The 22,635-nt window shown below is 34.7% G+C and overlaps 1 protein-coding gene across 1 annotated transcript; it reads left to right on the top strand.

The window, feature by feature from the left end:
• The first annotated feature begins 1,751 nt into the window (after positions 1 to 1,751).
• On the top strand, positions 1,752 to 22,432 carry LOC21399202. The gene is made up of 12 exons (XM_010088405.2): positions 1,752 to 1,925; positions 3,008 to 3,154; positions 3,279 to 3,461; positions 4,044 to 4,126; positions 4,247 to 4,445; positions 5,023 to 5,144; positions 10,709 to 10,775; positions 11,595 to 11,645; positions 19,895 to 19,947; positions 20,103 to 20,313; positions 20,583 to 20,753; positions 22,178 to 22,432. The coding sequence occupies exons 1-12, from the start codon at positions 1,848 to 1,850 to the stop codon at positions 22,235 to 22,237; spliced, it is 1,425 nt and encodes a 474-aa protein (XP_010086707.2). The 5' UTR covers positions 1,752 to 1,847; the 3' UTR covers positions 22,238 to 22,432.
• The last annotated feature ends 203 nt before the right edge of the window (positions 22,433 to 22,635 follow it).

The raw sequence follows: 22,635 nt of genomic DNA, 5'->3' as shown, positions 1-22,635 counted from the left end.
AAATGATTATATGAATGTGATTTTTGAAAGCTATGGTTTTTAAAGGTTAATTAGCATATTGAAGGCTCCCCACAACCAGCAAGTTTGTGCTTGCAAAGTGGATTTAAGTAAGTAAAGTTTAAGCATTTTTAAAATTGCATCACAAGACCTATTTGACGAAATAACTTGTTCAGAATTGTGATTATGCAAGTTTATTCTGTTATGAAATTCTTATATGATTATGTTCAAAGAGTATTCGTGATTAATTATTTTGAAAGAGATTATGATATTTGTTTATTATGTTTTATGTTTTAAGAGATTTTATGATATGGTATATGGACGAGAGGCTAGGGAAGCAGGGGGGCGGGAGATCGGTGTCCCAAATTAGAGTAATTGTCTCTTTGAGACAACTAGAGAAAAATGCTAGTGTAAAGTCTCTTGTTGATCACAAGAGAAATATATTCTAAAAACCCGGCTTAGTGTTTAAGAGAATAGAATTGGCCAAAATTAGAGAATGTCTTGTATAAAGAGGCTTACTTGGAACCGAAATTCTGTATCATACCTAAACTAAGAATAATTATGAAAGTTTATGAACAATGTTTAACAAAGAGATTTCAGCCATAGAGATTTTAGATACTTATTTTATTTGAAATCTACTTACTGAGTTTTTGCTCATTAGTTTTACCTTATGATGCAGATGATGTTATTGTTACCGAAGAGTAAAAAATGATTTCCAAGGTTGAATGAGTACTCTAAGTCCTACATCTGGCATCTTGCTTATATGTACTTCCAAACAATAGATGGGCCCAAAATGTTTTTTTCCGTTACTATGTCGCTTTTGAATAATAGTTTAATGTCTAAGATTTATGGTTGTAATCATTTTGCGCACTAACTCATTTTGTTCAAAAATTTTTATGAAAACTTTGTGATGAAATCAACCATAAGTTTTCGCATCTTAAAAATGACATTGTTTTAAGTATAAAAAGTATGTTTTAAATAACACTACCTCGCTAAATTCGGCCTTAGATTGGTTTAGCGTTGGGGGCGTTACAAAAGCTCTCATAAAAGTCACTTCTAATTTTTTCTGCTACAGTTAAAAGCTCTCATATAAAGTCACATCTCAGCTTGAATTAAAAACACAGATTAACGAACTGAATGAGACCTTAGTCATATTCAATTTTTTGTGTCGAGTGAGTACTTTCCCATCAAACCTTGACACTTGTGTTTATTCTTGTACTTTATTTGTCTTTATTGGTCAATCCACTCAACCTTTAGAGTTAAATTCTCTTATAATTTGAAATCATATGCGACTATTTATAGCTCCGTTCATTTCACCGATTCGAGTTATGCTACAGTAAGGTCTCGTTCATTTCACCGATTCAAGTTTAGAATTTGAGTTTTGCTACAGTAAAAAACTTTCAGAAACATTCACATCTAACTTTTTTACTACAGTAAAAAATTCTCACATAAAGTCACATCTCAACTCAAATTAAAAACTAAACGAGCCATAAAAAGCTCTCAGAAACAGTCACATCAAACTTTTTTACTATAGTAAAAAACTCTCATATAAAATCACATTTTAACTCGAATTAAAAACTCAAATTGACAAATTAAACTGGCATAGTGAAATTTCACAATTTAATAATGAAAATTTCTCTTAAAAGAATTGGTTTCAAGGCAAAATAAAAAAATAAAAAAATAAAAAATAGTTGTGCGCATGACAAGGCTTAGAGTTTGCCACGCAAGCATTCTCCCTTTTTTTTTGGTTCTGATTGAGTTAGCATGCATTTTCCGTTGGTTGCTCTTGTTCCCCTTGGAGTTCGGTTGGGGGAAGAGAGAGACGACACAGAAGAGCGCTTCCCGCGGCCATGGCAGTGGCAATCAGCTTCTGCTGCTGCTGCAAGCCTTCTCCATTTCTCGGCAAATTCCAACCCTCTTTTCATTCTGTATGTATGCTTTTGCCTCTCTCTCTCTCTCTCTCTCTGTGTTAGTTCACGATTGAATTTCATTGAATCTTTACATCTATTAGTGTCTATAACCACTGTAATAAAGTATAATCACTGTAATCAAGTATAATCACTGTAATCAAGTATAAATGTTTCTGGATACGCTCGAATTTTGCTTCATTCAATTGGTTGTTGTGACCTATAATTGCCGCATCTTGAATTGGAAATAATGTACAGAACTAGGTTTTTATTTTTAAATTCCCTGGGTATTGGATAATTTGATTAGCTTTAATTATTATTATTTTTTTTTGGTTCTTTCTTGCTTTAATTAAGGGTGCGTTTGGATTTGACTTCAGATTATTTTTGAAAATATTTTTACACGTCCGTTCAAGTATTCAAAATTGTACGCTAAAAACGATATAAATAGGGAAATGTATATATATGTAAAATATATATTAAGTAGAATTATAATATAGGTGTAACAATACTATATATTCATATATAATAATATAGTATTAAGTATACTATATTATGTGATATGTATCCATCTATATTCTATATTGATTTGTGAATAGAGATACACAAATGAAAACAGTTTACAAACCGTATTTGTTTAACAAATATTTTGAAAACGAAAATGAAAATAAAAAACAGTGAGAATGGGTTTTGTGAATGAATTAGAAAACAGTTAAAAGTTGTTTTCTTTTTTCTATTTTCATTTTCTATACTTATCAACAATGTTATAATATATTAATTAATAATTATAATCAAACACGATTTTACTTTTTTATTATATTCAAAACAATCTCTTAAAAAATCAATCAAACACAATTTCAGAATTGGTCTCAGAATGATTCTCAAAACAATCTCATTCTTACTTTTGTACTGAAAACAAAATTATTTTGAAAACGTTACCAAACGGGCCCGAAATGATTCTGAATATGACACAACAATCATCACGCTCTTAATTAATTAATCTTGCCATTATTCAGGAAGATTTTGTAGTTTTACTACGTTCATGTTCATGTGTTGATCTTGTAGTTTTCTAAAGTGAAAATTGATTGCTGATTCCGCAAATGTAGGGAAAATCACAATCCAGAGAAGTGATTTTGAGTTCGGTTAGGGCGACTAGAATTACTGCGCTATTTTGGGGACCTAAGAAGGTCGCTGAGCCGCGAGAAATGGATTTTTCTTTGGGGGATTTTACTTTGACAAGGCCAAGCCCAGAGGTGCTGTTTATGGTCCCTATTCAATGGTTCTTTTATTTTATTTTATTTTATTTTTTTATAATTGAGATGGTCAATGGATTGTTAGTTTCTATAAGTTGATAAATTGTGTTGGTTCTGTTTTCAGGGAGTATCAAGAAATGAGGTGAAACCGAAAGTGGTATCGCTTTCTGTTCTTTCTTCCATCTCAGAGGTCTCATCCGATGGCTGGGATGCGTGCGCTCTGGATGCGACGGGCCCAGAAAAATTAAATCCGTCTCTTACGCACGGCTTTCTTTCAAGCTTGGAGGAGTCTGGTTCTGCAGTGAAGGTAAGGAATTACCCTGGTAAAACCGTTGTACCTGTCTCTTTTAGATTTCTTGTTTGAACTCCTATTCTTTGTCATTAGTTTGCCCCTTGCTCTTGTTTTTCTCCCTTTTTTATGTTATTGACTATTTTGTATCAATTGCCTTTCAAAGAAATAAAGTAAGAAAAATAGGGGAAAAAAAACAATATTTTGGTACTAGACACAGTCTTTAAGTTCTGTATTTAATTCATATTCAAGTTGTTACCTTTTCTATAAGTGGTCGATAATTGTCAATATATATTTTTGTTAAAATATACCTGAAATAGAATGGGCAAGATGCCATTAGGTTTTGCATTTCACTGGTATTTAGAAAGTTACGAGCTCTATAAGTGGTTCATACACTGCCAATAATTATTTTTGTTAAAAGTTACTTGCACAAAAAATTTTATAAATGTTTTTAGAAATTATTTTGTTTTTAAAATTGTGTTTATTTCCTGCATTTTGACTGTTATGAATGTTAGTGTTCATTTCTTATCATATGAGACTGAGATTGAGACCAAAAAAAAAAAAACCCAACATTATGTTAACCACCACTTTCATTACCAGGAAACAGGATGGATGCCTCGTCACATCGTTGCTAAGGATGAAAGTGAAAACATTCTAGGCGTTGTTCCACTCTACCTTAAAAGGTTTATTATCTACGATTCTGTACAATTAGTGAATCTTTTAGACTCCTCACCAATTTAAAAGCTGCAACTGAATTCCTTTGCCTTTTTGCTTTCTCTTATTCCATTTACTTGGATGAGCAGCCACTCCTATGGCGAATTTGTGTTTGATCATTCTTGGGCTGATGCGTACCATAGTTTTGGGTCAAGATATTATCCGAAGCTACAATGTTGTGTACCATTTACTCCAGTTACAGGTCCAAGGATTTTAGTCCGTAATACCTCATTCAGAGATCAACTGTTTGAAATTATGGTCTCTGCTTTGATGGATCTTACAGCCAAGGTATTGGATTGATCAAATACTTGTGCTTTGAGTTTTCTATTTCATTTTCTCATGATTTCTCTAAACCACTTTTAGATATTACTAAGCTTGGTGAATTACTTCTAGTTGCTTCTGTTTAGTCGTTTCGTCTCATTCTTTCTGACTCAAGTCAGACAGATTTATACAACGGTTGTGTATTCTGGAGCATTTACTGTGGTTTGTTAAAAGGATTATGCAAAACGACTTTCTATTTTCTGTTTCTGATGCCAAGGAAGATTCAATTCATAACATCTGGTTTCACTTTGCCTACCTAGTCAATGACACTATGACTTATCGATCTGTTTATAGATTTATAACATTTTTTTGCCTGTGTATCCATACATCTTTGTGTGCTTTAACACTATTCACAAATTGGGATGGCTTTTTTGTTTAATCTTTTAAGTGGCTCTCCTTTTATCTGTACTTAATCAAAAGACTAGCTACCATCTTTTAAATTGATCCATAGATTGTAATGTGTTCCATTACACTGAAGAATGTAAGTTCTATTGTTCTTGAAACTTGAACATCATGTCTTATTATAATTGCCATCATTTGACAGTTCCAGGTATCATCATTGCACATTACATTTTCATCTGAAAATGAGTGGCTCAAATTGAGTGAAAAAGGATTTCTGCCGAGGATTGGAATGCAATACCATTGGCAAAACCGTAACTATAAAAGGTGAGTAATGTGTAAAAGATTCCTTTCATCATGGTAACATGTTCACTTAGGTCCGATCTCAAGTTGTTTATCCCTCAAATATGATTTAGTGCTTTCCTTTCTCAGCATATTTGCAATGGTAAATAAGCATCACTTTTAGGTATAGCATAAGAATAATTTACATTAAAAAAAAAAAGGAAAATGACTAATGGAAGCAAATCTGGGATCTATATGTTTTTCCCCTACTTTCGCGGTAAGCTCACATTTAGTTTTCCTCGCTCATTTCACATCTGGGATCTTTGGGGTTTTTTTTTTTTAATTTTATTTTTTTATAAATAGTGGAAAGGTGTCTGATGTAGTGTTATCGTTCACACAACAAGCTCTATAGTTTTGCTTAGAAACCCATGAAGTTGACATGATAGAAAGTCCCTGCTAAGGTGTTTGTTTTGAGCAGCCATTATCAATTCCTGCTCACTTTTAGTTGGTGTTTCGGATCAATCCAGGTTAGTAAAACCAGGAATACAAACTGATGGAATGTAATTTTAGCTCGAAGTGTCAGTAACTGGTGCAGCAATAGGTGTTGGGATACTGACCACGAGTCGCAGATCGATTGTTTGAATGCTCCATGCAAAAATATTGATGGTTTGGATTATACCCTACTCCCAAGAAATGATCTATTGCCAATAGTCAGAAAAATCTGAAAATATCTTGTTCTTCTTTCTTATCACAAATGTTTGGCGAGTCTTTTCACCAAGTTGATAGCAAGGCCCTGGAACTTTTCTTCTTCTTTTTCTTTTTCTTTTTTTTTATTTTTTTATTTTTTTTTATTTTATAAAAGAAACAGAACTTTATTGAGAAAAGATAGCAAGGCCCTGGAACTTTTCTTCTTCTTTTTCTTTTTCTTTTTTTTTTTATTTTTTTATTTTTTTTTATTTTATAAAAGAAACAGAACTTTATTGAGAAAGTTAGAAAAGTACAAGCAGAGGAAGAGTTTTCCTCACAGTGACAAATTGAACCAGAATCAACAATCAAAAGACACAATAACGCAAGCCACGGAAATGAAATTAAAGAAAAGGGCCCCAATTCCTAACCAAATATGAAAAATTGGCCTGCCAAACTCTTTATCTCTATAAACCCAAGTAGAGACCCAATGCTTAATTTTATATCCCATAGGACAGAACACCCTTCCATACGCTCTTCGAATAATCTACCATTTCTAACTAGCTAAATGCCCCAGAAAACTGCTAAAATGGCGACTTTCCACAGAATTCTGCCCCTAAGACTACAATGAGAGGGAGGAGATAATTCAATGAGCTCTGGGCAAGATTTAGGCATTGCCCACACTAGACCAAATTCTTTCAAGAAAAATGACCACACTTGAAAAGAATAAGAGCAGTGTAAAAACACATGGTTGGCCGATTCCCCCTCGTTCCTACATAGAATGCAACATCCTGGTGAAATCGAGATTAAAGGGCTCCTTCGCTGCATCAAATCGTGAGTTTTCTTTTTCTTAAGGATGAGAAGCCAACAGAAAACCTGAATTTTAGAAGGAACTCGGGTTTTCCAGATGCTATTATAAAAAACAAAGGTGAACCATGTTGATCGTCTATCAGCAACGAAAAATAAGAGCGAACCGAAAATGACCCGTTTGGGTCTGGAACCCACACTCTTCTATCCTGCAAAACATCAATGAGATGGAAACTCTCCAGAACAGAAATTAGCTCCGAAACCTCCCTCAACTTCCTGTCAGTGAGATTGAGAACTTAAAATCCCAAGAACAAGTTCCATTCCCCTGAGACGAAGACCCCGAGACAAATGCCACTATAGGTTGATTATGAAGGCAAGAAAGCCGGAATAAAGACAGAAATCTCAAAGACAGGCATTTCACCACACCAAACTAGCTAACAAAATTTAAGCAAGGCCCTGGAACATTTTGCCTAGCTGTTTTGTCATGGGTAAAATAGCTAACATAATTACTGCATATAGCTGAGGTAGAAGAGCTGAGGAAGTAGTTTATTTATTTAGAGGTGTGAGTCAACTTATGTTTTTCTATATATTTCTTGTCAACGGCCTGATAGAGGATTTGATGGTCATGGGAAACGCCATGTTTGTCAACGTTACCACACACTTGCCTCAACTACCCCTTGTGTGCTGACCCTCCTGCATGTTGATCCTCAACCTCCTGGGCTGCGGCTTGGTTGCCAACAAGCAGGTCTGGATGATGTCCATGGGAGGAAAAGAAAAACATGAAAAGCACAACTGCAATAAAACTTAAACCGAAAACCGAAACCTTTAAATGGGCATATTAAAAGCATAAACAAATCGAAGAATTATTATAAAAATGGCAAGGAATAATTGCTTCTTTGATAAAGGAACGAATACCTGAGTCTAAAGGTTGCACAGTAGAGACCTTCAAGGGAATATCTTCGATGGCACACAAAAGCTTTGTTAAATCTTCAAAAGCCTCGAGCAAGCTTGCAGAGTATGATATAGGATCTATGCAAGCAGTATTGCTTCAGTAAAGCTATAAACACTATTAACAGAAGCAAAAAGTGAAAAGAAATTAGAAAAACTGGTCTAGGATATGCGTGATATTCTCTTTTGGTAGAGAAAGATGCCGAATAAGCACATATTAAGCAATTGTTTTTATAATCAAATGTCTTTTGATAGAACCAGCAACCAACCAACAGATATTAAACGTTAATTAAGCAAAGAAAAATGACCGATCAAAACTGGAATTTACTGATATTACTAGGAGAAATTAGGAAGGAATACAAGATATTGGGGTTTTCGAGAGACCCCTTGCACTCCCTAGAGCCTAAGCTCACTAATTTCTATCTTGGCAAAAATGTTCGGTATCCCTTTCTCTCTCCGCTTCTCCTATTTATTCTAATTACTACTACCCCTAACAGAAAAGCCACTGCTCCAAATGCCAAACTTCTACGCATAACCAACTCCAATCCCCCACCTCCCTTGTGCCAACTCAGCCAAGCTCCTAACAACCAATAGGACTCTCCCGTGCCGCAGTTCCATCAACTTCCCCTGCACCAGCTAGTTTCTTCCCATGGAGCCTCTTCCTTGCATAGGTAAAACGCAGGGGAGGCTTATCATCTTTCCCATTACTCACTTTTCCAAACTAAGATAGACAAAAACAAACATGACTGTGTCAACATGATCCTCAAACTTAGCAAAAGATCACGATACTTCCAGTGTCTAAGCGGAATCAAAAGTGGCTAAGAAAGAAAATGCCTTATCAACACTTTCTGTAATTCTACCATCTTTAAATCTCGTAATCTCTGCTTTTCCCCCCCAAAACTTTCGAAGCTTGAGAGCTTGATGTTAAAGAGAGGTAACAGAGAATAAATATTATCATCAAGAACCATGGCAGAATAACAATCTCAAATACACAACCATCTACCTCATATTTGTTCTCAGGATTTGGACCAATGCCAACCACCCTAAAAGCCTTTCTTAAAGAGTTCATGGAAATCCCAATAAGCAGTGGCTCCGAACTAAATGTCGATAAACCCTGTAGTTAGAAAGCCAGTTATATAACAAATTAATACATCAGATCACAAATAGACTAGATTGAGTAAAAAAGAATGATGCTCAATCCCATACATTCTCTATGAAGCATTCTGACGGTGTGTTTCTCCAAATAACATGAACAAGCTTCACTCTATCACTTGATCCTTCAGTTAGAACATTATGAACCTTCTGCTCATAAAGTCTCCAACACTCATCATCCAAGCAAAATCCTGATGCATAAACCTCACTGTTTCCCTTGAAGTTCAATCTAAAATTGCAAACATTGAATTTGAAACACAACCACAAGTACAATACAGGCTAAAAAATTTGTAAAAGATGATACATATTAATTCAATGAGTAAGACAAATAGACAAATAGTAAATACATCCTCAAAAACTTAAAAAGGCGTAGATATGGATATAAAAGAATGTAGTCTTCTTCTTAACTACTTGTGGATGCAAATATATAAATTGGATTCAAGTAGGAAAAAAATTGTACTATCTATAATGATTTCCTTGTATTCAAATCTTGATCACCTTTTCCATAAAAAAAAGGAAATTATGAGAAATTATACCTTATGCAATGATCATATTTTGAAGGAAAGTCGACTTTAGTCATAAAAATTTCTTCAAATGCACCATATCTATATTTCTCAATGCATCGAAGTGTTGAAGTAGCCTCATCTTGGAGCTGAAATGTTGAATAGATGAGTTCACAACAGTAGAACCAAGTCTCACACAACAAAATCTATTGCATAGAAACATTAAATTGTTCACTTTTATTACCTGGATACAACCAACCCTTGTCATCCTGAAAGCTAGATTAAAGGTTGACTTCATCTTTTCCTATAATTACAAGCTTGTCAGAGCACATCCTATACAATTTTCAAGAAGATAACGAAGAAAACATCTTCAGACCATATTTAATAAGAAAATTAGCTTAATCTTTTTGAGCCAATTTTTCTTTTATGAGAGACTGGAAATTTTTATTGACCAAATCAAAATATCACACGGACAAAAAGACATGGATATGAAATCCATCAAACAGACAAAATCAAAGCCAAAACTACAATAAAGACAAACTAAATAAACATCCCTAAATGATATAGTTCCTACACTAAAACATCTTTCCAACTAAATCTGATCAAAGAAAGTGAAAAATCCTCTAAAGGAAGGATTTGTCGATACCCAAAGAGAAGTCACAATTCTTGTTTTCCTCGCTTTTTCAGCCAATTAAAAGAAATATGTATTTTCTTTCCATTTGAGTGATCTAAAATGATACCAAGCAAGATATTCAATAGAATGACTTTGAGCCAGTACAACTTATTAACGACATGAACAAACAATAAAGCAGACCTCAGATTAAACAGCTCTTCTTTTTTTTTTTTTTAAATTGTTTGGGGTAATTTTTTCTTTCTATTTAGTATCAAGGGTAACTTGGGGTTTTTGTTAGGATTTCTCTAATAATTAAGTTTCTCGTTCCTTCTAAAAAAGAGGAAAAAACTAGAAATACCACTCAAGATGGTAATTAAGATTATTTATGCCACTCTAATAAAAAATAAACAATTTCCATTCAATTAGCCACAATGGTATCCAATTATTTAGAATGGCATAAATAATAGGCCTGCACAAAACCATGGCAAACCATGTACGTTTCTCTATATAAAAACAAGGTTTATACTTCAAATAGATTTTATATTGCAAAAGGTTAGTGTAACATCATCAATTTTGTCAAAGAAATGGACGAAATGTGACGGAAGAGCATTTTTGCAAACGATTAAAATATCAGGGCAACTGAATAACACATTTTGAAGTGCAGGGGCAGGGTGGAACAAGTGACAGTTCGGGTAGAATCCACAAAGATAGGCATTATTCTTGTTGTTTTCGTGTTTTATCATCGTACTGTTTATTGTTGTACTTAGTTTAGGTTTTTCGACCAAGTCTAAGTATACTACATTATGTCTAGTACAATTGCCCATCTGCATGACATATTAGTGTTATTATGTCTCGCTTTTGGCTTAACAAAATTTTTAATACATCATGCAATTATTATGTAGTTTTGACGAGTTCTTAATGGATATGAAGCAAAGTAAAAGGAAAAATATACGCCAAGAAAGGAAAAAGGTTAGTCTCTTTGAAGCCTGGTTTTAAAGCTTCTCATGATTTAATGGTAATACTAGGGACGTCAACTTCTTGTTCCAACTTCCTTACACCTAGTGATGTGGTAATTCTTTGGCCAACAAAGCAAGCACAAGTATCGTCACCTTAAAAATGCGCGATTCAAAAATATTGCAAGACTTGGGTGTAAAAAAGTTGGTGTTCCTAGACTCATTCATTTTTTGTTAAAGGAAGATCAAATTGTTTAGTGTCTCATAGAAGGGAAATGTATGAGAAATCTTTAGGGTATCGGAGAAAATCTCTTCATTGCTATTTGAAAAGTATATTTGTAAGCTTTTAATGGATATTGTCATTTGAATAGTGTGTGAAAAACTCAGACAGTTTAAACCAGCTAAGGGAAAAAAAGGTGATGAAGCAATTGTTCTACAAGAGAAGATTTTAGTTAATGAAGTTATAGACTCGGGGAGGAATAAATGAGGAAGATCAGTCTGTCTGACATTGCAATATTCATGGCTCTATCACAACTTAGATTCGGGGGCTCTTGTGTGTGGAGCAATTAGAAAACTTTTTGTTATCCCATGTTAAAATCGCCATTCATAACCTTTCAGGAACTTCTATTCTTCCAAAATAACACTCAAAAGACATCGTTCTTTCACTTTTTTAGTTATAGGTGCTTGTAGATATCAGATATATTTGTGCTTCTCAAGTTTGTCATCTTCTAATGAACACAAGTTGATTGATATGTGATACGCTGTTGCTTATGAAAATAAGTTGTGTTTTTGATACATTAGGTGCAAATAACAAGGATGAACTTTCCGTGTGCAGATTTTGCAGCAGAATTTGACCATGAAACGGCTCCAGGGTCATGAAATAAAGGTAATTCAGTTAATATTTCCTCCTAGTGCCTATTAGATGTCGAATTCAAAATGTAATTATATGCTTGAGTCAAAAACTCTCACTCACCACAGAGATGAAGTTTATCATGACATCTGTAATAATATTGTTTTAACCTTAATTTAAGAGTTCATATGGCAATTCCAGACGTGATTCATGTTCTATAAAAAAAAACCATTTGATTAGTGTTTTTCAAGTTGCATTCATTGTTCTAATGTCAACACATTGGTAGGCGCATATATGATGTAGTGGCTTTATCTAAAATACTGACAAGTATATATCAAATTATATGGGTATGAATGTAACAGTCTAGTAAGGATTCTGAAAGTGACACAGGACTATAGAGGGAAAGGAAAGAGAGAATAAAAAGAGGGGACTTTAGAGAGAATGCGAGAGAAATAGAAGGGGAATTAAGGATTTAGAAAGTAATTGAGAGAGGGAGAAGAAAGTCAAGAGCGAGAACAATTTTGAAATTCAATATTCATTAATCATAGTAGTCTAAGGGTTACTTTGGCATTGTTGTGCTGTTGAGAATTTTTGTTGTTATTGTGTTGTTAGTAATAAGTTGCTGTGACCAGAAGCATATAGGTGTTGAGTACAAAATTGCTGTTTATACCAGAAGCAGAAATTTAGGTGTTTGGTAAACTGTGTATAAAATTGATGTGGAGATGTATAATGACAAAAATAGACACACTTTAGCACATATTTATAGTTAGTTTTATTTCTATTTTTATGGTCAATATTCAAAATATAAAAAATATAATTTTAAGTTTATTAATTAAAATATTTCTTAAAAATTAATTACATTTGTTGATAGTGAAAAATTATTCATCTACTAAATTTTTTATCTACTGTTGTTATTTTAAACATTTTGATAATCACTAAAAATATCTGAATAAATTTTAGCATAGTATACTTGTTAAAGATTTTCAATTGTTAAATAACTATTTTAAAAATATATGTTTTCTAATTTGATATGGAAAAAGTAAAATAGGACAATAGGTAGATTGAGAATTAAGTTTTATTATTAAGGTTATCTTTGTAAATTTAGACAATGGCAGCAAAAGCTGCTGTGCAAAAGCAACCCATGACCTGCTTCTCAAATTCTATTGTTTGACAGTAGTTTTTAGAAGTTGCTGGACAAAAGTAAGATTTACCGAACACTCTAACCTGTTATAACTTCTTTTAAAAAGCTAAAAGCAGCCTCTAGAAGCAATGTCAAATGACCCTAAGTTGTCCAAAACATTATAGCCAATTTATGGGCTAATTACAAAACCAAGCCAAGAAACTAATTCAATGCATAAAATTATACAACTTTCTAAAATCAAAATTAGGAAAAATCAATCCTAATCAATCCCATTTATTTTCTATATTTATTTTTCTCAAAGTCTACTCTTATTCCTCATCATTTGCCCCTGGTTGGAGAACTCTTCGTCGAGGTTAAACTCAGAAGAATCACAAAGCAACAGTCTGCAACGCAAGAAATGCTTCAATCTTAAAGCTTGATTTTGGAAGAACCTCATCATTTGTCACAACTTCTTTCTTATTCTCAACCTTCTCAATAGGTATATCATCTTGAGACTAAGGGGGGTCACTTGAAACTTGTGAAGGAAGATTGGTCTTAAGTATAGGAGATTTTTCTTTTGGCTTGGTAGGGATCAACACAAGGGTTTTGCCATTATGTCTAAACACATATTTATTCTCTTTGGTGTACCTCACCTCATAATCATCAACCCAAGGAAGTCCTAACAAAATATAAGTAACGTTTATGGTCCTCTATTTTGGAGATCTTTTGTTTAATTTTAGGATTGAAGATTAATTTGGATAAAAGCATCATTCTGGGCATAAACTTGGAGGAGGAAAGGTTGTCAAGGTTGGCTGGTGTTTTTGGATGTTCGGTTGGTTCGTGGCCAGTCAAATATTTAGGATTACCTTTAGGCGGAAATCCTTTGCAAGCTGCTTTTTGGGAACCAGTGGTATCTAGAATTGCAAAGAGATTGGATGGGTGGATGAAAGCTTTCTCATCTAAAGGAGGCAGATTAACTCTAATTCAGTCTGTTCTTGCTTCTCTACCTGTTTACTATTTGTTGGTGTTCAGAGTTCCTGTTGGAGTGGCAGGGGTAATTGAGAAGCTTATGAGAGATTTTTTCTGGGAGGGCTTTTCTGAGGATAATTCGCCTCATTTGGTAGCTTGGGAACATGTTTGCAAACCAAAAGAATTGGGAGGTCTGGGTATTGGTAACATAAGGAAGAAAAATGAAGCTTTACTAGCAAAATGGTTTTGGAGGTTTTTGCTGGAAACAGAAGCCCTGTGGCACAAATTTATTGTTGGGAAGTATGGATTGGACCAAAATAGATGGGATTCAGGGGCGGCTTCGAGAGTTACTTTTCGATGTCCGTGGAAATCAGTCCAGTCGGTGGCTGATATTTTTTTCGAAAGGGTTAAATGGAAAATTGGTTCAGGAGATATTGTTAAATTTTGGGAGGATAATTGGACTGTAGGAGGACCGTTATGTTTAAGATTTCCCACCCTATATAGAGTTTCAACATTCAAGGATCAGCTGGTTTCCACCTTTGCTCTTGATTGGGATTCACAGGATGGAAGAGTTAGCTCGTGGGATTTCAGTTTTTCACGGAATTTGATGGATAGGGAATTAAGGGAGGTGTTGGACTTAATTGCGACGGCAGAGCGGGTTAGGATTATCAGTTCGTTATAGGACAGAAGGGAGTGGGTACCGGATCATAGTGGTTTGTTCTCTGTCAAGTCACTATTCTCCTCTTTGGTTAGTGACCCCTCATCTCCGAGATTTCCGTTTTATGAAAATATTTGGAAAACGCATGCCCCCAGAAAGGTTCAAGTTTTTTGTTGGCTTCTAGATCTCAACAAAGTGAATACTCAGGAGTCCTTGCAACTTGGAAGCCTGTTTATTACATTGTCCCCAGGATGGTGTTACTTATGCAGAGCCAACGAGGAGACAGCTGATCATCTGTTTCTTCATTGCCCGTATTCTCGTAGGATTTGGTCTTCTCTCCTAAAGGAGTTTGGTTTTCCTAGGGTGACGCCGGGAAGTTGCGTTGATCTTTTGGTTTTTCTCCACCTGTTGGATTTAGTCAAAAGGGAGTGATTTTATGGAGAGCAGCAATTTTAGCTATTTTTTGGGGATTATTGCTGGAGAGGAATAACAGAATCTTTGAGGATCAAGGGGAGGATGAAAATTTTGTTTGGGACAAAATAAAATACTGGGTTTCGTCGTTATGGGCGTATAGAGACAAGGAGTTTGGGAGACCAAGCTTCTCGGATTTCGTTATTTCATGGGCCCCTTTTTTATAGCCCTTAGTAGTCTTGTTCAGTTTGTTTCTTTTTCGTTTCTTCTTGTATAGTTGGGGGTGGTTCTAGAGGATAACTCTTCCGCTTCGTTCCTTTTCCCCGTCTTTCTTTTTTCTTTCTTAATAAAGTTCTCGCTTCTTTTTAAAAAAAAAAAAAAAAAGTTTATTGGAAGAACATCGCAATAGGCGTATATCTTAAAAGGACCAAATTGAAGAAGAGGTATTAGACATCTTTCAGTAACTTCAAAAAATCCTTTAGCTATCCAATTTACCCAAAACGGTCTAGGGTGAGGCTCCATATGAAGATTCATTCGCTTAATAAATTCTTTAGACACAACATCAATTTCACTACCTTCATCAACAACAAGCTTGCAAGGTTTAGCATTGAATGGAATAAATGTGTTAAAATAAGGTGTAATTTATTATGCGCACATAATCCTCTTTTTGCTCAGGTTAATCATAATTAGAATAAGATTGTTCATAAAGACTAACCTAAGGTTGTGTCAAGAGAGGATCATAATAAGTTCATGATAATAGTGATGCGAGTGATGATATTTGTGAAAATTTATGGTGTTGTTAGGGTAAGTGATGAAACATAATGATGAATAATGAAAGGTTCCCCCCCCACCATAGAAATAAAATTCAAATGAAATGGATCTAAGCTCACTCACAAATCATGATTCTAATAAAACTTTAGAATAAGCATCCAAAAGAAAGTGGAATTTACTGATACTCTTTCATTTTTTTTTTCTTTTTTTGAAAACCCAACTAAAGATAACGTGAGCCAATCTGCTCAAAAAGAAACTTTGTTGCCGGTGGTGGAGACAGAACCTTATTGTTGGAGAGATCATAGTTTCTTAACTATTGACAGGGGCAAATTGATATATATATATATATATAGTTTTTTTTTTTTTTTCCTTTCTGGAACATTTGTGAAACTGAGGGAAAAAAAAATTAGCATAGATTGAAAGATTTGTTTGGCAGCGGCAAGAAGGGAGTGGGGCGTGAGAATTTGAACTGATTTGGTAAAAAAAAAAGAACGGGGCTGTGATACCAATTGTCATAGAACTAGAGAGGGAAAGGAAAGAGAGAATAGAAAGAGGGGAATTTAGAGAGAATGGGAGGGAAATAGATGGGAAATTAAGGAATTGAGATAGGGAGAAGAAATTCAAGAGGGAGAACAATTTTGAAATTCGATATTCATCAATCATAATAGTCTAAGTTGTCCATAACAATATAGCCAATTCATAGTCTAATTACAAAACCAAAACGGGAAATTAATTAAATGACTAAAATTATACAACTTTCTAAAATCAAAATAAGGAAAAATTGATCCTAACCAATCTCATTTAGTTTCTATATTTATTTTTCTCAAAGTCTACTCTTATTCCTCATCAGAAAACACATTCAAATAATCATGTGTGTGAAAGTAACTTGGTCTGGCATATTATAAGGGTGTAAAAATTATGTATAGTTATGTGAAACCAAGAGCATGAAGTTTCCTACATGCTTGGAGATGCATATTTTCGTTTTCGATTATTTAGCCCACACCCTGAACTCATCCAAAGTTCAGGACTTCAGTCTCACTTGGCATTCATTGAGTTCATAAGTTGGTTTCAGTATGTGTATTAAAGAGACTAGCAGTGAGATTTTTTTGAAAAGAAACGAGAATATTATTTAAACTGAAACAGGAACACTAGAAAGCAAAGGGAGAGTTTTCCTCTGTCAGACCAGGGTCAAAAATACAAATAATAAGTTGAGAGTTGAAAAAAAAAAAAAAAAAAAAAATTGACCAAGCTACAAAAACAGAGACCAATCCCTAACAAAATCTGAAAATAATGGCCGACTGAACTCCTTACCCCCATATACCCACAAGGAGACCCAATACTTAATTTTATCCCATAAAACAATGGCCGCCTCCTTACGGTCCTCAAAAACTCTACTATTTCTTTCTAACCAAATACGCAACAAACAGCTAATGACGCGACCCTCCATAAGATTAACCCCCCTGTAACTTGGGCCTGATGGTGGAGAGAATTCGAGAAGCTCAGCACAACTCCTAGGCAGCACCCACAAAAAACCCTACTCATTTAGGAGAAATGACCAAATGTGGAAGGGATAAGGGACCGCTGTTCGTACATAAAGCACACCAGCCCGGAGATATTGAGAAAAGGACTTCTGCACTGCAACAAATCATGAGTGTTTAATTTGTTAAGAGCAAGAAGCCACCCAAAAACTTTGACCTTGATCGGAGCACGGATTTTCCAGATCTAGGTGTAATAAGCAAAGCTTGGAGCTGAATCCTCAGAGGTCAAAGAAGAATAGAATGATTTAACAGTAAACAGACCACTGGATTCAAGTATCCAATCTCTTCTCTCTTTAATCACATTAATTCTAACCCTATCCACAAACAAAATGAGCTCAGAAACCTTCCTTAACTCCCTATCCGTCAAATTCCGAGAAAACTGAAAATCCCACGAACCAGAGCCACCACCTTGGAGATCAGAAATAAAACTTGCAATAGGCTGATTGTGACTGGACAAACTCCTGTAAAGAGCAGGAAATTTGGAACTCAATGGCCTGTCTACGCACCAAACTTCCTCCCAAATTTTGATTCTATCCCCATAACCTACCTTCCATTTGACTTTCCTGAAAAAGCCCTCTGCAGTTGATTGAACTGATTTCCATGGAGAACGAAAAGTTACTCGCGAGGCAGCCCCAGAGTCCCAATTATTCTGATCCAACCCATACTTTCCTACAATTACTCTATGCCAAAGAGAATCTTGTTCCAATGGAACCAGAATAGTGCCTTTTTCCAAATTAACTTTCAGCCCTGATATCAGACAAAAAAATATCCAAAATAGTTGATAAATTTGAAAGACTTTCTTCCTCTGGAGAGCTAAAGAACAAAGTTTCATCGGCAACCGTTCATCATTATAGAGTATGACACTGAATTAAGACAGCCCGAAATCCACCTTCTCCATTTGACTCCAAACCCTTTCTTCTCTAGCACGAAGTTCAAAACCTTCCACTCTACATGGTCATAAGCCTTCTCAAAATCAATCTTTACCACGACCCTTTCTTTCCCTGACGATCTGTAATCTTTTACCACCTCATTAGCCACCAAAACGAGATCCAAAATCTTCCTGCCTGCAACGAAAGCCCCTTGGACCTTTGAAATTGTTTCCTCAAGAACGCCCTTTAGTCTATTTGACAAGACCTTTGAAATGCTCTTATATAAGCTTGATACCAAGCTAATAGGCCTGAAATCCTTTATTCTACTCGAATTGGCCTTTTTTGGAATAAGGCAAATGTATGTTTCATTGGTTATATTATTGATGATACCTGATCTCCAAAATTCATCTAGGGCCTTAAGAACGTCACTTTTACAACTTCCTAGCATTCTTTGAAAAAAGAGAGTTAAACCGTCTGGCCCTGGAGCCTTGTTTCCATCACAGTTGAAAACGGCACGTTTGATTTCGCTTTCTTCAAAAGGGTTTTCCAAAAGCTCTGCACTCACAAGCTGAAATGGGGCTCCAATTTAAATCTTCGACTCCACTAAACTCACCTCCCAAAGAATTGTAAAGAGACTCATAGAATCCCACAACCATCTTAGTAATCTCCGCCTCATCTTCCACAATAATCCCTTCCACATTTTCCAGTTTAGAAACTGTGTTTCTTGTTTTCCTCACTTTTATAAGCCAACGAAAGTGCTTGGTGTTCGCATCTCAATTCCAACGCTCTGACCTCCGACTCAACAATGTGAAGATAGCATTGTTTAAGCTCTCTCTCCTCAACAAAACCCGCCAACGAATCTGGGTCCGTTTCCTTTCGATCAATCTCCTGGATTCTCTTTAGAATCTTTCCCTTCTCCATCCTAGATGCCTCCGCCTGCTCCACACTCCATTTTTTCACTTTTCCTTTGAGCAATTTCACCTTCCTCATTAATTTGTATCCATCCCAACCGCTGACCTCCTCTTTCTCCCACCAGACCTTCAATTTTCTTATAAAATCTTTATTCTCTAGCCAGGTGTTATCACACTTAAATGAAGAAGGCCCCATTTGGGGGGATTTGTATGCAAAGTCATAGGGCAGTGATCTGAAACTGCCCTAATAGAAGCTTCTTGCCGCCCAAATGGGAACAACTCCGACCAGCCCTCCGAAAGTGGAAAATGATCCAATCTGCAACAAATGGGATTTTCCCTAAAATTTGACCATGTAAACTTTGCATTATGTAGGGGCGGATCGAAGATATTAACTCTCCAGCAACTAAATATATATATCATCATGTAACATCATGGAATTTTCTCTATCATACTAGACTGAGTCTGATGGAGATCATAATGCCGGGTTCCATACTTGTGTATTTATCCATAATTAAAATTTATAGAGCTACTTTGATTATGGATAAATTAGAATGGGGTGTGAGAAGATAATAAGTGCAAAAGAATCTAATAGAAGTATTTGTGTTTTGAAAATCATGAACAAACCATTATAATGGTTCAAGTTAATGCCAAACAAAATTATTTTTCGAAACCTCTAAGATTCTTCGAGAAAAAGTGTGTACTTTTTGTCAGCAGCACAGTAATCAAACTTATTGACAACAATTGCTAAAGACATACCAGCCGTTAAAAAGCCTGTATTTGACTACATTATGTTCCACATAGTTTCCTTCCAAGCTATTTCTCATTGATTCTTTTTTTTTACCGTGGAAATGCTGAGAAAAATAGTTATCCATGTGTGGATTTTTTTTTTCTTTTTTACTATTAAGCAATGTAACTATGAAGTATTACTGGACATCTTATAAAAGGAAAAAAAAAAAGTGTTACTGGCTATACTATGGGCTTTATCTCCTGTATAAACTGTCTCATTTACTTTGCTTTTAACATTTTATTTTTCTACAGGCTAGTCACTGGGATTCCTTCTATAGGTTCTACAGAAACACAACAGATAACAAGTACAGTCCCTACTATTAAACCTCTTTTCTTGCTTTCAGCGACATTTTGGAATTTGAGATAAGTGATATCAGTAAACTTTTATGCTTTACATTTATTTGAAATTTTATACAATCATAAGTCAACCATCTTACATATTGTGTGAATTAATTCACAGGTGGGGGAGTCCTTATCTAACTAGGGATTTCTTTCACATCATGGCATCAAAGATGGGAGATCAGGTTCTGCTTGTAGTCGCTGAGGAAGGGGACGAACTCGTTGCAGGAGCTCTTAATCTTATCGGAGGAGATACTTTGTTTGGGCGCCTATGGGGATGTCACCCACGAACATACTATCCAAGCTTGCATTTTGAAGCTTGCTATTACCAGGTTAATTAATTGGCAGTGATCATTTGAGTTTGTAATCTGTTACAGGCTAGAATGGGTGGTTTCCATATTCAGTATAGATAATGAAGTTCAGATTTCCAGGTTCCTAACATAATCATATTTGTCACAAGATAATTATGCCTGTCACTTTACTCTTTAATCAGTTTGATATGACAGGTTTCCCTTATAAATTTTTATGAATGAAATATGAGAATTTTAAAGAAAAAGGTTCATATAATAAGTTATTGGGTATGATTTGTTCCAATTTACAGGCTATAGAAGCTGCTATAGAACTTAATCTCAAAACAGTAGAGGCAGGAGCCCAGGGTGAGCACAAGATTCAGCGTGGCTATCTGCCTGTGACAACTTATAGCTGCCATTACCTAATGAATGAAGGTTTCAGGATAGCCATACAAGATTTTCTAGAGCGTGAAGCAGCTCAGGTAATAATTTATATTTCTCTCTCTTGTGCTTTGATCTCTCTCTCTCTCTCTTGCTTTGATTTCTTTGGAATCTTAACTAACGACTTGTCGCAGGTAATAATTTATATTTCTCTCTCTTGTGCTTTGATCTCTCTCTCTCTCTTGCTTTGATTTCTTTGGAATCTTAACTAACGACTTGTCGCGCTTGTTAAAGTCTACGACACAAATATAGACACCTTCAGAATAATTTCTTTTAAACCTTACATAGGTTCAACTATGGAGTAGGATTACTCTTAATTTGGCTTTGGAAATGAAATTGTTTTGCATAGGAATTGAAAATATGTTAAATGTATTTAATTTAATGTCCGAGCATTACTAGAAGTGCCAACTGATGGGAGGTGCGATAGTTTTTGCCACATATTCAAAACCCAAAAGCCACACTTACATGGACGCAGTCCCTACTCGTTTAGAAGACTTGATGTTCAAAAAATTAACATATCATGCACAAGTTGGAGTATAACACTCCATTTGGTAAGAGAGAAAGAAAACAAAATGAAAAGAAAATACGTGAAAGAAAGAAAATGTGAAGGAAAGGAAGGAAGTTGATTTTCTTTTATGTTGTTTGGTATGATAGGAGGAAAGAAAATAGGTAATAGGCTAAGTGACTATGTTACCAATTATTTAATATTATTTTGCTTTAAAATAAGGGCAAAAAAGTTATTTTAGTCATTAATTGGTGGATTTGAGTTTTCTACCCAATGTGGAGAGATAAAAATTAGTGGCGCCCCCCTATAATTTTATCCATCCTCTCTTTCTTACGAAATTAATGTATTGTATCATTTTTCATCCAATAATTTCTCCACCCACTTCCTTCCTTCGTCTTTTTCATCAAACGGAACATAGCATAAAAGTTGGTGTACGAGACTTAGGGCCCGTTTAGTTCGTTGATTCGAGTTGAGATGTGACGTTATGTGAGCTTTTTATTGTAGCAAAAAAGTTAGATGTGACTGTTTATGAGAGCTTTTTACTGTAGCAAAATTTGAATTCTAAACTCGAATCGGCGAAATGAACGGGACTTTAGTGTGTCCCTTGTATTACTCTACAACGTCCATCCATCCTCTCTCTACCAGGGTTTTTTTTTTTTTTTTTTTTTTTTTTTTTTTTTTATGTATATATAAGAAATTGGATACTTCATTCAACGAAACAGTTACAAGATAAGGTTCGAGATGGAAGAGGATTCCATAAAGGAAAAAATAAAAATATTACAATTAAAAAAAAAACTAAAACTCAAAACCAAAAGCAGAAATTTCAAAGTAATAAATACGAACTTGCAGTTTATTCCCGTTTTCTATTTTCTGTTTATATTTTATTTTGTTAATTTATTTCTCTCGTTTTTGATTATGTCATTTTAGTTCATCTAAAATAATTATGGTTCTAACTTGCAGGTTAAGCTTGTCATGAAACTGTTGCATGATTCTGGTCCTTTCAAGGAAGGTATACATTAACACTACCAGCTATGTTCCACAATTGTAAATATCTCTTGGAACTAGTTTGTTAAGCCGACTCTAATTAAGTTGGAATTAAGACTTGTTGTTGTATTGTTGTATTGTACTGATAATAGTGATGCAAACTAGTTTGTTAGCGCGGGTCAAATCCTATTAAAAAACTGATATCATATGTTGTAAAGTTTTTGTTTACAATTTAGTGTTAATTATTTTAGATTTATCTTAGAAATAATTTTTTTTTTCATTTTTATAAGTTTAATGTACGATATTCATATAATAGTCTTCTCATATTATATAACTCTTACAATAATAATTTAACCAATTTATCTAATTAATTTAACAATTAATCCACCTGATAAATTACTCATAAATTAATTAACTAATCTCATATTAACTTT

The sequence above is a fragment of the Morus notabilis genome, unplaced genomic scaffold (assembly GCF_000414095.1).
Source record: "Morus notabilis unplaced genomic scaffold, ASM41409v2 Scaffold985, whole genome shotgun sequence".
In the NCBI taxonomy this organism is placed as follows: Eukaryota; Viridiplantae; Streptophyta; class Magnoliopsida; order Rosales; family Moraceae; genus Morus; species Morus notabilis.
This window is presented reverse-complemented; position numbering and strand designations above follow the sequence as displayed.